We start from the raw sequence: 15096 nt of genomic DNA, 5'->3' as shown, positions 1-15096 counted from the left end.
CAGTTTTTGTTTTTTTTTTTTTTTTTTTTGTCGTGCACGGCTCAATGACCGGTTCGCTTTTAACCAAATACAAACGCAGCCCAAATATAGGATTTTGCAAAAATACTAAAATGTAGTGTTGGCTACCTCTACAGCAAAACGATCATATTAACATAATAGGTCTACAATATAATAAAATGCTTACATTAAGTTTAATTAGACCTATACATTTACCTTTACTTTTAAATTAAGGGGGGAACCTTAAAATACTTTTGCAACGCGCTGAGTCTTTCTTCAGAATGGCAACTTTTAATTTTCACGCTGTCATAGCTTGATATCTTTGGTTTGCTAGATATATAGAAATTAAATATTTATTTCAGGTCCATTTTTAGGCCATAACGAGAGAAAGGAAACAATCGCCAGGCTGATCTTTTTATTTCAACAAATTTACATGCACGCATTTAACAGAAATGCAACGAATATTTCAAACCACACTATAAATATAAGTAAATTATAGGCTACACCATATTTATAGACCAGGGTGTACACAGAGGAGAGCTCCGAGTAGTTCAGTCTCTTCAAATATGTAATCTCAGACAATGAATATCCTATAGACTGAAGACAGCCAAAAGCTCTGAAAGAAAGGTACCACAATTAAGAGGCATCTGGCACTTGCTGTTCATAAACGACGAGACAGAGATTGAGACCAGACTGCTCGGGAATCCAACCAGAGTAATAAAAGCCTGTATACTGTCTACATGAAACGAAGTGCTCATATTGAACTTTTGGCTTGGGGTCAAAGGGTTTTGGTCGACGTTTTGTTGTCAATATATACGTGATACGTACATTTGAAAATAAATATACAGGGTAGATGTTTGATATTTGTTCATTGATATTATCGCGTGCTTATGGTTCTAATTATGTGCTTTAAGCATAATTCGCCATTATCATTTTAGGTACTATAATAGGCCTATATTAAGTTCCAGATGCTTGAAACTTTTTACCAGACGACATGGGGAACATAGACCACCCATGTTTATTGCAATGCATCTCACATGAGAGACTGTGAAAGATAAGGTCCTTTTTTAATATTTGTAATTTTTATGATATTATCGTGATATTCATATATTTTACTTAATTTATATAATCTACTTAATTTTATTTTTTATAGACCTATGATTCATTTAAATTAACTTTTTATGTGACTGATTTACAATTTACTTAGTTTACTTTATTATATGATTAATTTACAATTTACGTAGCCTAATTCTATTTGAGGATTACATGTGAAAAACTATCTCCAAATGAAATCCATTAGACTATCCGTGCAATCGAGGCTTTTATTTTGGTTCACTTTGGTTGTAAAGTGTGACAATGATTTGGGTGTTTGTGTTGTGGAAACAAGAGACAATCCAGTGAAAGGAAAATGAACAAGGGCGAAGGGATTCTTTTCTTAAATTTTATTGTGGCTTCTTTCAGGAACCACTTCCAGTTAAAGACAATAGAAAATACAATAGAACAGTGCTTCACGGAACTGCAATATCAAATATTTACACAGCATTTTTTTAAAGAACAACATTGTGCGTGAACCATCCCTCTCAGGAAAGCATAACGCATGGATACACTGACAAAATGATTGACGCAATGACCCAGATATTAGGTAGTTCGTTTGAAGATCTGTAAACCTGAATAATAATTTCTGAACAGTAATTAACAATCACAAAAGTGCATTTTCTTACAGTAAGAGATACAGTAATGCACTCACTAATGCCGATTCCTCACCCCATCTTATAGGCTATAACAGAGTTACTGAAAAGAACATATCTGGGATTGTAACTCCCACTAATTTGGATAGGAAATTGACGCCATGCAGACCATATAGCCTTCGCCTCATATGCCCTCACTGCAACAGTAACCTCAAGAGTAATCTACTCGAGGACAAACACACCAGTGAAACCTTACAAAACTGAGACTGATCCAGCAAAACATAATAAGCGGAAATAATCACCGTTTGGAAACAGAAACTTCTTATAAGTTTGCAGTAAATGGAATATATGATTGGCTTTGTATTTGATAGCCTTTGCGTGTCCACAGACGACACTTTGAACCTCAGACTTTTATTTAAATTGCAGTTGATCGATTGCAGTGATGTTTCTTTTTTATTAGTCAACAGACTATTTAGAATGACTGGAAGTCTCCGAGTCCTCTTCTCCTGATGTGTGTTTTTCTGATACCTGGCTCCCCTCTTCCCTCTCCATTTGCTCTTGTTCCGCTTTGCTGCAGGGAAACTTGTCTTTGTTGTGTTCTTTTTTCCACTTCATGCGCCTGTTTTGAAACCAGATCTTCACCTGCCTCTCAGTGAGGGCCAGTGCGTGAGACACTTCGATGCGCCGCTTGCGGGTCAGGTAAGGATTGAACAGGAACTCCTTCTCCAGCTCTAGCGTCTGGTAGCGGCTGTAGGTCTGCCTGCCCCTTCTCCGGCCGGTAGCTGTGGGGGAAAAAAAGCGTTATTTCCGGTGACATAGTGTTTGATTTCTCATATATCATCTATCGGTGTAAATAAAACAAAGTCATAAACCCTCACAGTTTCTAGACACTGCATGCCATTACGTAGCAATCTGGATTTTTTTTTTTTTAAAGGGTGTTAATTCCTCAGTAATCTATAGGTGCCATAAAGCGTTTAATTGGGGGTAATAAGCAGGCCCACCATTGTCTATAGCGTTTTATGTGGGACTATAACAGACTAGGTGTTTCTCTTCACTCATCTCACCTTGTGGTCTCATCCATGGGAAGAGCTGCGCTGTGCACGGTTCTGCACTTTCCAAATCATCCCTGATACTGCTGACCTTTAAATTACAATCCCCAAACTGCGTAAAATCCGCATCTGGTGCGCTGAAGAACGACTGTCTCTGTAAACTGTCCTGGCCCAAGATGTTTCCTGTGGCATCTCCAGGGTAAGCTACCGCGCACGGGTTCTGTTGGTAAGTCGCGTGGGAGAAGGATGATGCACCGTGGTGGTAGAAATCCGGGAATTGAGCCGCGTGCTGAAACGCAGATCCAGAGTTGTGACCGTACAGCACAGATGGTCTGCCTCCAAGATCCGGCGCGTACCCTGAGCAGTCATAGTAGTTGGAGCGCAGAGAATCGCCTCCTTTAAATTTAGTGAAGAGGGAATTGACGAAGTAAGAACTCATTGCCTGCAAGATCAACTCCCCGAAGAAGGAACTTTGACAACTGTATTGAGATCAGGCAGTCTCTTGATGAATAATGTTAATTGAGCAAATGCAGGGCTGTTGTTACAATGAAAAAAAAAGAAGAAGAATTCATCCAGGTGGAAATTATACGCGTAAAATGTCGTAAATATTCATGCAAACAAATGTATCCGTAGCTGCACCCACATGACTCCTTAGTGATGGTCCTCGAGCAATAAATAGTTTTCCGTTTTTACTCTCTTTGATAGTGAGTTGCATTTCATATGGGCGTTAGTTATTGATTCCTTATATCATTGGATGTGCGCTCGACATCTCCAAACAGACAAAGCGCGATCTTGTGATAGGAAGAACAGGAGAAACGGAAAAAGAGAGATGAAAAAGGGGAGAGAGGGAGTTCTTGGGGAGGTAGAGGGGGAGGCGGAGTAGGATTGCTATTGGTAAACCATTTCAGTGCCAAGAGCAAATATAGCATATAGGCCTACACACGACAAGCGAAATGATTCCAGTGGGCCAACAAAAATAGATTTATTCAGGTCCATCGTATGATGAAATATACCATATTTGTCATCACATTCATGTTTATGGTTTGATGATTAAGATATTCGTCAGTCTTTAAGTCTAATGCAATGTAGGCTAGGCTACTGCGATGAGGCTATATAGCCTTCTTTGTTTAGAAAACGCTATCAAGTACAATACAAGTGACTGGATCATTCAAGATGGCAAGAATTTTTATCAGTAAACTCAGAGAAGCTAAGAACAGACCACCCATTATGTTTAGGCTATTACACTTGTAGCTACCTCACTTCAGAAAAATATAAAAGAGGGGGTCATTTTAATATTTGGAATTTAATGTAGTTGTTTTAAGCTTTTTCCTTTACCGTTCACATGTAAAAAATGTTAAATCGAATTTTTTTGCAAAACGAGTCGTGTGTGTGATTCTCTTTTCAGGTTAGACTGAGGATATCTATGCGCGCTGTCCTGTCTGCTTTTAGAGTAACACCGCCATCGTGTGGTGAACAGTGTAAGTTCATTCGAATTCATTCACGACAAAGAATCTGTTTGTTTAGAACAGGACAATGCAATACTCTTAACGAATCCATGAGCACAAAAACATTCAACAAATAAAAATGTTTGCTTTTAAATGTCATTTTTTCTTGGACTATCGAAAAGCAAAAACTATTTAGAGTGTAAATTACTTTGAGTGTTCTCTCTCTCTCGGTTTGCAGCATGGGGGAGAAAGGTGGGTAAAACGGGAGTAATTTTCTGGAGAAAATGAAAAGGCAAACAACGCGGTGCTGAACAGCTGCAAGATAATTTCATACCACAGTTGCTTTCATTTTTTCGCATTTACTTTACGACCAGAGGAACAACTAATTAGATTTTACTGCCTTCATTTTATGCACTATTACATCAAGCCACGCGAAATTAAGCGTAGGCCTCCCCTGTCTCAAAAAGACAGTCGCTGCCTCTGCATTTACACAGCATTTCTCTGTAAAACATCCACTTATTATTATTATTGTTAAATAACCTGTTTGCTTTTGTTTGTAAAATAATATATTTTTAATATTCTTAAATATATTCATATTATTTATTTTTATTATTAATACATTAATTCGCAAAAGAATACATTAATAATGTTTTTTTTTTAAATTATATTATATTGCAATAGTATTAGTTTTTTTTGGTGCGTACAGGCTATCAGATTGAACCTCTAAAATTTACTCATCTGGTATGTGGATCGTTGAAGCCAAATGAAGCCAACTGTTCATATCTGAATAATTCTAAGCTTACGTCCTACAGGACAGAACATTTAAATTTAAACATTTAAAAATGAATTTTAAACTAATTCTAAAATAAGGTTAAAATGTTGCAAAATGAGTGTTCAGCGATGAGATGATATTACACACGGATGTTTTCTGCAACCAGTTTGCTTTTGCCTGCGATTAAGGAAATAAACAAAATAATTTCATTAGATTTTTATTATTTGTTTTTACATTTTGGATAGATTGCAACTAAAGTTGTAAAATGTTTTTGTTTGATATTTTAATTGAACAAGTGTGCTCATCTAGCTCATCTGAAGCAAGGTCTCCACAACAGTCGACAGAGGGTGTGATGTTATCCTTACCCATAATTCTATATGATTGCCCCCCACATGAAAAAATATTATAGTAATTTATAGTAAATACTGTTGTGTTTTTGAACCATACTATAGTAACATGTATTATATATAATATTTACAACACTTGGTTAATGAATGCTCCAGCATACTGTAGTATTAACTATAGTGAACTGATAAACTGTAATAAATACTGTAGAATACTTTAGTTTTTACTGCAGTAAACTGTAGTGTATTGTAATATAATATACCCTATAGTTGTAGAAAACAGTACAGTATTGGGTAATTTTTTTATATTACTATAGTTATATTACCACAGCAACTATAGAATTACCACAACAAATTATAGTATATTTATGATGATATAAATTCAACATGACTGACTGATTTATGCACCAGCTCTGTACAAAGGGGATATTTATCTACAGCAATATGTAACTATTTCAAAATCTATTCATTTAGAGAACAAACATACTATATTTTTTATTTTGAATTAAAAAATAATACATTATATAAGGTTTTAATACTATACAAAGGGTTTTATCTAAGCCCCCCCCCAACACTTTGGATAACAATTTTTTTGGAAAACATATAGTGGAGATTAAGTACAATTTACCTGCTGACAAAAAATTCCACTTTAGCTAAATTTCCTTCTTCCTCATTTTTTAAAACTTATTTAGAAAGTGTGATATACAATAATAAAATCTATCAGATCAGTTTAGCAGCACACAATTAAGTGTTAGGCATGCTAGAACTAATAAACAAAATACTTTTTTTTTTAAATTGAAATGTTTATTTATATTGGCTCAGTATGACATGAAAATTCATGAAAATAGCTTACAAAGGCTGTGTAAAATAAAAGCATATTCACATTAATTTATATTAAAATCATTCTCTTATGGCTTCTTCCAAACTAAGAATGCATAGCAAGAAAAAAACATGAAAGGCTACAGTAGGCACCAGCATACTTCATTGTCAAGTTGTAAAGTCTCCTGACTAACAGTAACCAAATTACAGAACTAAAGTTGACAAAACAGAGAAATGGCTTTCTACTGAAAACAGAAAATGTTCACATTTTCAGTACGGAAGACAGTTGAATGCAGACCTTCTCACCTTCTATTGCGGATTCATTACTGACATCTGAACACCTTCCTTAGTCTGTATTCTCCATACTAATTTTATTGAATTACTTGGTTATGTTGAGCTTGTACCCGTCCTGGGTCATGCGGCGGGACTCTGCGAGGGGCCTTTCGAAGGGCGTGGGAGAGGTGTGGCCTGGGGACAAGAGGAGCAGGGGTGGAAATGACATAGAGAGATTTGGGGTCACGGAACACCGTGGCACCCTGTGGTCGTCCTAGAACGAGGGGAGGCACTCCTAGCATTGACGCTCTCGCTCTCGATTCCGCCAAAGAAGAACTCATGCTGCCATGACGCCAAGCAAAAGACCCATTTACTGTGAAGCAGAGAAATAATATAGGTGCATTATTTTCTATGAATAATTGCTTTTCTATTTTTATGATATAAGAGCCAAAAAACTATTCAAAAAGTTAATTACTTGTCAAAGGTATCCGCTGAGCACTAGTAGCTTTCATTAGAGCAGCAGAAGTCTGCTGCTCTGCATTCGCTGCTGCCATATCTTCCACCTCACAGTGTTTCAGACCTCCCGGTTCAGTCTGGACTGGCTGTAGCAGACCGTGTTCTAGAGAGGGCCATGTCTTTCGGCTTTGCAGCTGCTGGGAATGTATATTATGCATGCAGGGCTTGGCTTTTGTAGACACCTGCTGATGCATCATAGTGCAGAGGTCCCTCTGCCTGTAAGAAATCTCTGCAATGGAGTCCAGCTGGATAGAGAAAGTAAGAACATTTTATATTAAGGCAGTTTAGAATATTGTGCCGAACGAGAGGAGAATTTGTTTACTTTTTTTCTGCAGAACACAAAATATTTTGAAGAATGTTTTAGCTGTTTTTGTGCATACAATAAAAGTCAATGGGGTCAAAAACAACACCGGACCAGAGTTGTTACTGTTAACTAAATCTAAAACCATTAAAATTGTGTTTGGTAATTGAAATAAAAGAAAATATAATTATGAAAAACTGAAACGAAAAAAAAAGAAATGAAAATCCAAAATTTTAATTGAAAAAATAAAGTTTAAATAGTAAAATGACCAAAACTAAAACTGAAATAAAAAATAAAGTTAAATAGAAACATCTGAAAAAACAAAATCGGATAAAAATGACAAAAGCACATTAAACATGACTAAAACCTAAACTAAAATTAAACTGAAGACAGAAAAGTTAAAAACTACTTACTAATAATAATTAAATAACAATGCATTGGACTCCATTGACATTCATTTGACAAAAAAAAGAGACATTTTTCAAAATATCTTCTTTTGGGTTTCAAAAAGGAAAATGATACAAGTTTGTAGTAAATAATGACAGCATTTTGTTTTGTTTTGGGTGAACCACCCCTTTTTTAATACAGGATTTCTTTGCTCACATACTTTGTGGTCGTGTCTGCAGTGTGAGGGAAAGCTGGTTTGTTCACACGAGTGGTTGATTAGTTCAGTAAGATGATTGGCACTTTGAAGTAGCTGGCGCACTTGGTTCACCACACCCATGTTTAGCAGCAGAATCTCTCGCTGGTGAAGTTCACTGACTCTCTCTGCCTCCTCTTCCTCTATTAGGTCAAGAGCAACAGGTGTCTCTCCCCTCAAGGTGGTCTGCTCTAGCATAGCTGGCAGCTAAAGAAACAGATCCCACCACATGGCATTCATTAGTTATTCATGAGTTCAAATATAGACACCAGGGTCCCTCTAGTGGTAGGTCAAAGGAACTGAATGTTGCAATACACAATGCAAACAATTATTATAAGCGCATATATAAATGCAACATTAAAGAGAATGACTCACTGAATTTGGGTTTTGGTGCTGGGGCTGAATTCTTCTTGGTTTTGCTCTTTCTCCTGCAGATTCACCTTGAAGATCCTGCTTACGTGATCCCTTCTTTTCCCGTTCTTTCTGCTCCTGCTTCAGACGCAACTCCTGGAGCTGCTGCCTACAGATACACACATTTTGAATAAATTTTTTTCTTCTGCTGTTGTTTGAAATTAGCTTGATGTATCTCTGCAAAACATCAAGCAATATTTGCACACCTGGCACACTCCTCCCTGGCTTTGGAGGCTGCAGTCTCCTGGAAGAGAGAGCTGCTGTGTTGAAAATACTTTTCATATTTCTCCCCTCCTTCCCGAGGGAAGATCCGCCGGAATCCACCCATATGTTTTGCTTCATATTTCTCCATCTGCACCACACTAGCAGCCTGTGACTGACGAAGCTCCTCATTCCTTGTGATGCGAAACACACATGGAAGTTTATGTAAGATGTATGTTAGTGCACAGTCATTATAGAAATAGTAAGGAAGCCCATTTCTGCCATGAAAATATAATTATATCACTTTTTTGTTTTTTTTTCATTTTTAAGCTTATACCTCAATTTTATGTTAACATCTCACAGTGTAGATGTTTTTTCTCAGAATTGAGGGTTTATAGATATAAACAATTATATAAGCAATTTGGACATTTTCTTGGAATTCTGAATTTACACCTCACTATTCTGTCCCAAAACTTTTCTTGAATGAATTATGCATTTAGTGATACAGACAGATCCTTTCATACATGAAATGAGGCACCCCTTTAAAGACATGTGAACTCAAACTTCAGAAGAAAAAAGTATTGGGAGAAGATAACTCAATATTCTGAGAAAAACATCAGAATTACGAGATATAAACTTGAAATTAAGAAAAAAAATTTGAATTGCGAGATCCATCCATTCTCCAAATTCCCTATAAGGTTGGATTACGAGATGTTAAGTTTCAAAAAAAAAATGTAAGTTACAAACTCTGAATTGTGAGAAATAAGTTCAGAATTGTGTTATAAACTAGTAATTCTGTTTAATGACATGATTCCGTGGTGGAAATGAGCTTTCATAAACTAGTGCAGCTGTGGTTTTTGTGGTACCTGGCCTCTCTAGAGCGGTTCTGCTGGAGTCTCTCCTTTACCCGGCGCTTCTCCTCCTCTGTGATCTTCCTGCGGTCACAGGCCCCCAGGTTAATCAGCACCAAAGTGTCATAAAGCAGGCTGTCCTTCACCTCCCGGTCCAAACGGGAGTCTGTGGTGAAGCTGGGGGAGTGGTTGACCTAAACACACAGTTTAAAAGGTTGCATACAGCTAGAATGAAAGCAATTCACATAGCTTTTGTTACAACAAAAAGTCTCAAGAATGGTGATCTTAGCCTCGAATACAAAGCCTCAAAAGGAACCCATACCTCAAGAAGCCAAGGTTTAAGTCGACGGTCCAGTAACACATCAAATCCCAAGATCTCAAAGCAGGCACTTCCAGATGCATGATTGGGGAAGCAGGTGTGGTAGTTGTGTTTGAGAATGGGGTGGGCTGATATTAGTGTCTTAATGATGACATCCTCGATGTCTGTCCACATCTTCTCAGTATCACAGTTCATGGCTTCCATGTGCTTCTTGAAGCTGGAGAGTTTCCTATGAGGGCGTAATTGAAAAAAGTTTTTTCTGTGCAGTTTTAAAGAAAAATAGCTGAAAATCACAATCTGCGAGAACATATAGATTACCGTTTGCTGCCCGTATCTTCATCACGTACAAAGTTTTCACTATGCTTGTTGATGGCATAGTTAGTTAAGTGCATGCAAACATCCTCCTGCAGAGTTGCATAAAGAAATGTAAATGATCGAAATCAAATTAACCACTGGTTTGAAGTCAATATTTCATTACAAGCAATTTTCGTAGATTTTAAACAATATTAATTACTACTAAAACGCATGTTTGTACATTTACTGTTATTAGAGCCCCTCACCAAATTGATGCCAGTGGGCTCAGTATATTGAGTGGTGCAGAAACGGACTAGTCCCTCATTGTACATGAAGATACGGAAGGGGTCGCAGCTGGTCACTAACACATAAATGCGCAGGTCAAACTTGAACCCATCGATGATGAACGGCTGCACAAACAAAGATGAATTAAAATAAAATAAATTAATTAAAACATGTTATCTTTGATTATTTTTTATTTATTTTGAATCCACTTAGATAATAGAATTATGACACCAGTGCTTCCTGTCGTAGCTGTGACATGGCTTTATGAATATTGTGTTACCTTGGATATGTACACCTGGCAAATCATGTGTTCTCCTGGCCGAATATCTTTATTGGACTTGGTAAGATAGATACCACGACCTTGGCAACCTGAGTCTGGCTTGCAGATATACGTTTTGTGCTTTTTGGCTCTTGTGTAGGCTTGGAAGTCACTATAACTAAAGGACATTGAAAATTTTGAAATTGGACATTTTCAGCTCATTGAAAGATTGTAACTAGATTGTCTGATTGAACTTGAATCGACTCACTCTGCGGGGAGGCACCATGTGCGAGGAAAGATGTTGTACTCCTTCGGGAAGAGTTTCAGCATACGGTTCATATTGCGCGCGAGCAAGTCCTTCCTGCAGATTTCATTCATGCCAGGAAAATGGTTGATTTTCTGTGAGGGGGAAATTTAAGCATCTTGTTAACCAAGGGGGAGCGAGTGAAACTGAACAGGACACTAAACAAGAGAAGAATGACTTCTGGCAGCAAACACCTGGTAACGTTTCATATCCATGACCCTGTCTAGTGAGACAGAGCAGTCGGTCCAAAACAGGGTCCAGTCTTCTCCTTCTGCAGCCTCTCGTAGCGCGTATCTGTTAGCAGCACGACGCACTTAAAAAAACACAACATGCCATTGCATTAACAATGTTTAGTAAAAGCTTTAATATTACAGTTCATTTTGAGACTATATCCACAAACGTTTGGAGTTAAAATCACAGAGGCAAAACGTACCACTCTCATATTTGCAGTTGGTGAGATTTATCCACAGTCATCTGAAAAAGAGGAAGAGGACAAAGAGACAGACCTGTGCATTGTTCTAAAAGCTCTCTTGTTATCAAACAGTTTTTGTTTAATGGCAACAATTCTGTACCTTCTAATTCATCTAACTTTATCTAACCGATGATTTTTAGTGCATTTATTAATCTGCTTATTAATCCGACAACATTTTTACTTTATTAATGTAAATTAATTTATTAAACTGCTACATCTCATTGTTAATATATGTTTTTTCATTACACATTATTGATTAATTCATTAATTCATTCAGAGTCGCGGTCATAATACTTTTGCCAATGTTACTTTATACAACTTGAAATGTTAAAAATGTTGAAATGAACATTAACCTAAATTAATAAATGTTGTAAAAGTATTGTTCATTATTGTCTTAACTAATGTTAACGAATTGAGCCTTATTGTGACATTACAGAAATATTTTGTTATATTCATGACTGTTCAAAAGTTTTTTCCCCCCAGGAAATTAATCATTTTATTCACCAAGAATACATTAAATGGATCAAAAATGACAGTAAAGATTATGAATATATAATGAATTACTAAAGGATTTCAATTTCAGATAAATTAAATACAATTTTTAACTTTCTATTCATCAAAAAATCGTGAAAAAAATGTATCTCCGTTTTAAAAAAATAATAATAATATAAAAGTTTTCAACATTTACAATAATAAGAAATGCTTCTGGAGTACCAAATCAGCATATTAGAATGATTTCTGAAGGATTATGTGACTGTATTATTATAGTCTGTATGTGACTTAAAAAGGGGTCATATGATGCTATTTTAAAGATCATTATTTTGATTATTTTTCAAATACTGTACATTATTGTAGGTGTTGCACAAATTCGAACATCTGGGTTGTGCTGTTCTGTTGTAAATAAATCTTAACCAATGATTCCTAATTGCATCTACTTCCGGAAGGCCAAATAAAGTGCTTTTCCATTCGCACTGAAATACACAGCGTCTCCCTGACATGGCTGCATCAACACTACTGCTGTTTCTGAAACCACGCCTTCTTTCTTTGCGTGCACGTTTGGGCGGCATTATGCTAATATTTCTACATATTGACGTAGATATGTGGGGGCGTGTTAAAACGAGCCTTTTTAGGTAGGCGTGGTTGACTCTTAACTTTTATAAAGAATATCTCTTTGAATTTGAGACTTTAGTCTTTGCAACTTTACAGATCTTCTTTATGCACCAAGAGCTTGTAACACTCCAAAAAGAAAGGAAAACTTGAAATCGCATCATATGACCCCTTTAATATTCCACAGTATTACTATTTGTACTGTATTTCTGATCAAATAAATGCAACCTCGATGAGCATAAGAGACAAATTTCAAAAACATTTTCCAAATTTTACCGCCCACAAACTTTTGAATGGTAGTGTATATGAATACCATAACATAGAAATGGCTTACTTCTTCTTTCTCTTTTTCTTCTTGTTCGCTGCAGGCAGAGGAACTGGTGTGTTACAGGGCTCTGCATGGGAGTCACTTCCCCAGCCTTCTCCCTCCACCCCTGGATCAGGCTCACACCTGCATGTTTCACTCACTGAGTGCTCCGCCGGTGTCCCCATTCTGAGAACAAACATAAAAGTTTGATGAGGACCGAGGGAGGGCTGAGAAACTTCTAGATTTAGTGAAACACCTATTCAAGAACTTATGAGCTGAAAGATCTAATATTGCTGCGTGATGTCACATCCCTAATTTGAAACTCAATCAGCCCTATCTGTAGTGTGCGCATGTAAAGGGCAAAATGCTAAGGCTTAGCATCATGTTTCTGTCCCTGTTTCTCTCCACAGATGAGTACCCCACCTGTCAACATGATTGAGGTTTTGTCACTTAATACTTCAACTAACCCATATTTTTAGTATTTAACCATTTACATTTACATTTAGCAGACGCTTTTATCCAAAGCGACTTACAAATGAGGACAATGGAAGCAATCAAAATCAACAAAAGAGCAATGATATACAAGTGCTATAACAAGTCTCAGTTAGCTTAACGCCGTACACGTAGCAAGGGTTTTTTTAAATAATATAATAAATAAAAAGAAAACAGACAGAATAGAAAAAGAATAGAGCAAGCTAGTGTTAGAGGTCTTTTTTACTTTTGTTAATTGTATAATAAATTAAAAGAAAACCATTTCAATGGGTCAAATAATTTGATATCATTTATAAGGAACACCACTGACATGCATCTTGCACAAACAACATCACTGAGGTCCAAATCAAGTTGTAGGTGCTTTTGCAAGTGCCAATTAGAAGAGAGACTCCTGAGAAACCTTCATGATGTAACTGTGTTCTGATCTAGTGAACTAGATCATCCTGACCATGACCTCTTGGCCTTGAGCTCAAATGAAATGGCTTGGAGACCTTATTAGGTAGGTAACATTTGCTCAGCAAGAAGGAAAAATAAATAATAAACATTTTAAAGGAGAACCATTTCACTGTGAACCATTAAAGATTACAAGAAAAATCCATAATGACTTTTTGACAGCCCTGATCAAATGTAACATTTAAAATCATCAACACATTTTATAACTGATTCAACACTTACAGTAACCAGTGATCTCTTCAGAAGGAGGGCAGCAGTGCTGGCAGTCAGATCACAACCCTCTAAGACAGAAAATTCTCCTGTCCACACCACTTAGCTTTATCTGTCCAGTGGAAGGCTATCATCCTCCCCACAGCGAGCTGTCGTCTGGGTTCCGGCACGTAATACCTGACAAAAAGGAACAAATTCGCCTCTTCTGTGATGGGTGGCCCAACTTGGATATACTTACATACTGAAACCTCAAGATCAAGTGACCTATTAGAAACACAGGAGACCTAAACCTGATACATGAACATGAAAATGAAGGCCAGGAGGCGAGCAAGAATCAGAGAAGAAAGACAATCCCTACTTGTCAAACGTGATGAGAAAAGTGGTTGGTTGGTGGAACAAACAAGCATATATATAAAGAAGTTGTTGGTAACACTACACTGGGATCTGCAACAATGCAATACGAAGAATTATAACAAGGACGTCCATTCAAACTCTTTAATTATAAGAGTTTCTTAAATATATCAAAATCCTCAAAACAAAGTAGAAAAAATAAAAATGTGAATTATCAGATGAATAACAGAGAGCAGAAAACACTTTTTTTTCCCCAGTCCACCCTGAAATATACTGTGACATTGACGTAACACTCACATTGTAATTATAGTGTAACTAAGGCACTTTAAAACAAATCATAGATATTTTTGGAACATGTTTTATTCTTTTAATAATTATCTAACTACTCATGTTTTTTTTTAGCTACCTTTTTGCCGTGTTGAAATCCAGGCTAAACCAAAATAATGGCGCACTTGATTCCCTTGCGTTGCAAGTCAGTGCACGACTTTCCCTGTACAATTGCCATGGCAACAGAACGCGTTTCAAAAGCAGGTTAGCCCGCTAGCTGGCTAACATTCTTAAATAAATCCAGCGAATAAGCTCAATGTGTCTAGTAGAATTAATGTACACACCTGTTGCGGTCCTTGTCAAAAAAGCAGTGGTTTCAGCGGGGGGCAGGATCACGGATTTTCACGGCCGATTAGGAGGAAATGTCAGCGGATTTTCTCATGCTTACAATGTTGCCAAGTGCTCTGAAAACGAAATGAGAGTACGAGGTCAGGGGAACACAGAGCCGTACAAATTCTCACTTCACGTTTGCAAATGCTTGATCTCTTATTGGTTCTCACTCTGGTAATGCCAAAATGATTTTTTGGATCATCAATCCTGTGCTAGTCTTGTTGATACTGAATGAACCGTTACCATAAAAACGTAAGAGGTTTGAATAGGAGCTCGTAG

At 36.9% G+C, this 15096-nt stretch overlaps 2 protein-coding genes and 1 long non-coding RNA gene across 3 annotated transcripts; all 3 read right to left on the bottom strand.

Annotated features, from left to right (window-relative positions):
- Window positions 1-2153: 2153 nt before the first annotated feature.
- Window positions 2154-3173, bottom strand: hoxb8b (homeobox B8b). Its single transcript, XM_016510698.1, has 2 exons — window positions 2750-3173; window positions 2154-2467 (listed from the first exon to the last, which is right to left on the bottom strand). The coding sequence occupies exons 1-2, from the start codon at window positions 3171-3173 to the stop codon at window positions 2154-2156; spliced, it is 738 nt and encodes a 245-aa protein (XP_016366184.1).
- Window positions 3174-6100: 2927 nt separating this feature from the next.
- LOC107706894 (tubulin polyglutamylase ttll6-like) lies at window positions 6101-11280 on the bottom strand. The gene is made up of 13 exons (XM_016510742.1): window positions 11202-11280; window positions 10963-11081; window positions 10733-10863; window positions 10486-10642; window positions 10187-10330; window positions 9945-10030; window positions 9630-9855; window positions 9323-9501; window positions 8462-8650; window positions 8220-8364; window positions 7812-8051; window positions 6863-7148; window positions 6101-6760 (listed from the first exon to the last, which is right to left on the bottom strand). The coding sequence occupies exons 2-13, from the start codon at window positions 10981-10983 to the stop codon at window positions 6486-6488; spliced, it is 2079 nt and encodes a 692-aa protein (XP_016366228.1). The 5' UTR covers window positions 10984-11081; window positions 11202-11280; the 3' UTR covers window positions 6101-6485.
- Window positions 11281-12682: 1402 nt separating this feature from the next.
- LOC107706896 (uncharacterized) lies at window positions 12683-14615 on the bottom strand. The gene is made up of 3 exons (XR_001636194.1): window positions 14567-14615; window positions 13822-13986; window positions 12683-12840 (listed from the first exon to the last, which is right to left on the bottom strand). It is a non-coding gene; the product is annotated as an uncharacterized LOC107706896 (long non-coding RNA).
- Between the last annotated feature and the right edge of the window lie 481 nt (window positions 14616-15096).

This window comes from Sinocyclocheilus rhinocerous, unplaced genomic scaffold, assembly GCF_001515625.1.
Source record: "Sinocyclocheilus rhinocerous isolate Xijiao unplaced genomic scaffold, SAMN03320098_v1.1 scaffold144, whole genome shotgun sequence".
Taxonomy (NCBI): Eukaryota; Metazoa; Chordata; class Actinopteri; order Cypriniformes; family Cyprinidae; genus Sinocyclocheilus; species Sinocyclocheilus rhinocerous.
This window is presented reverse-complemented; position numbering and strand designations above follow the sequence as displayed.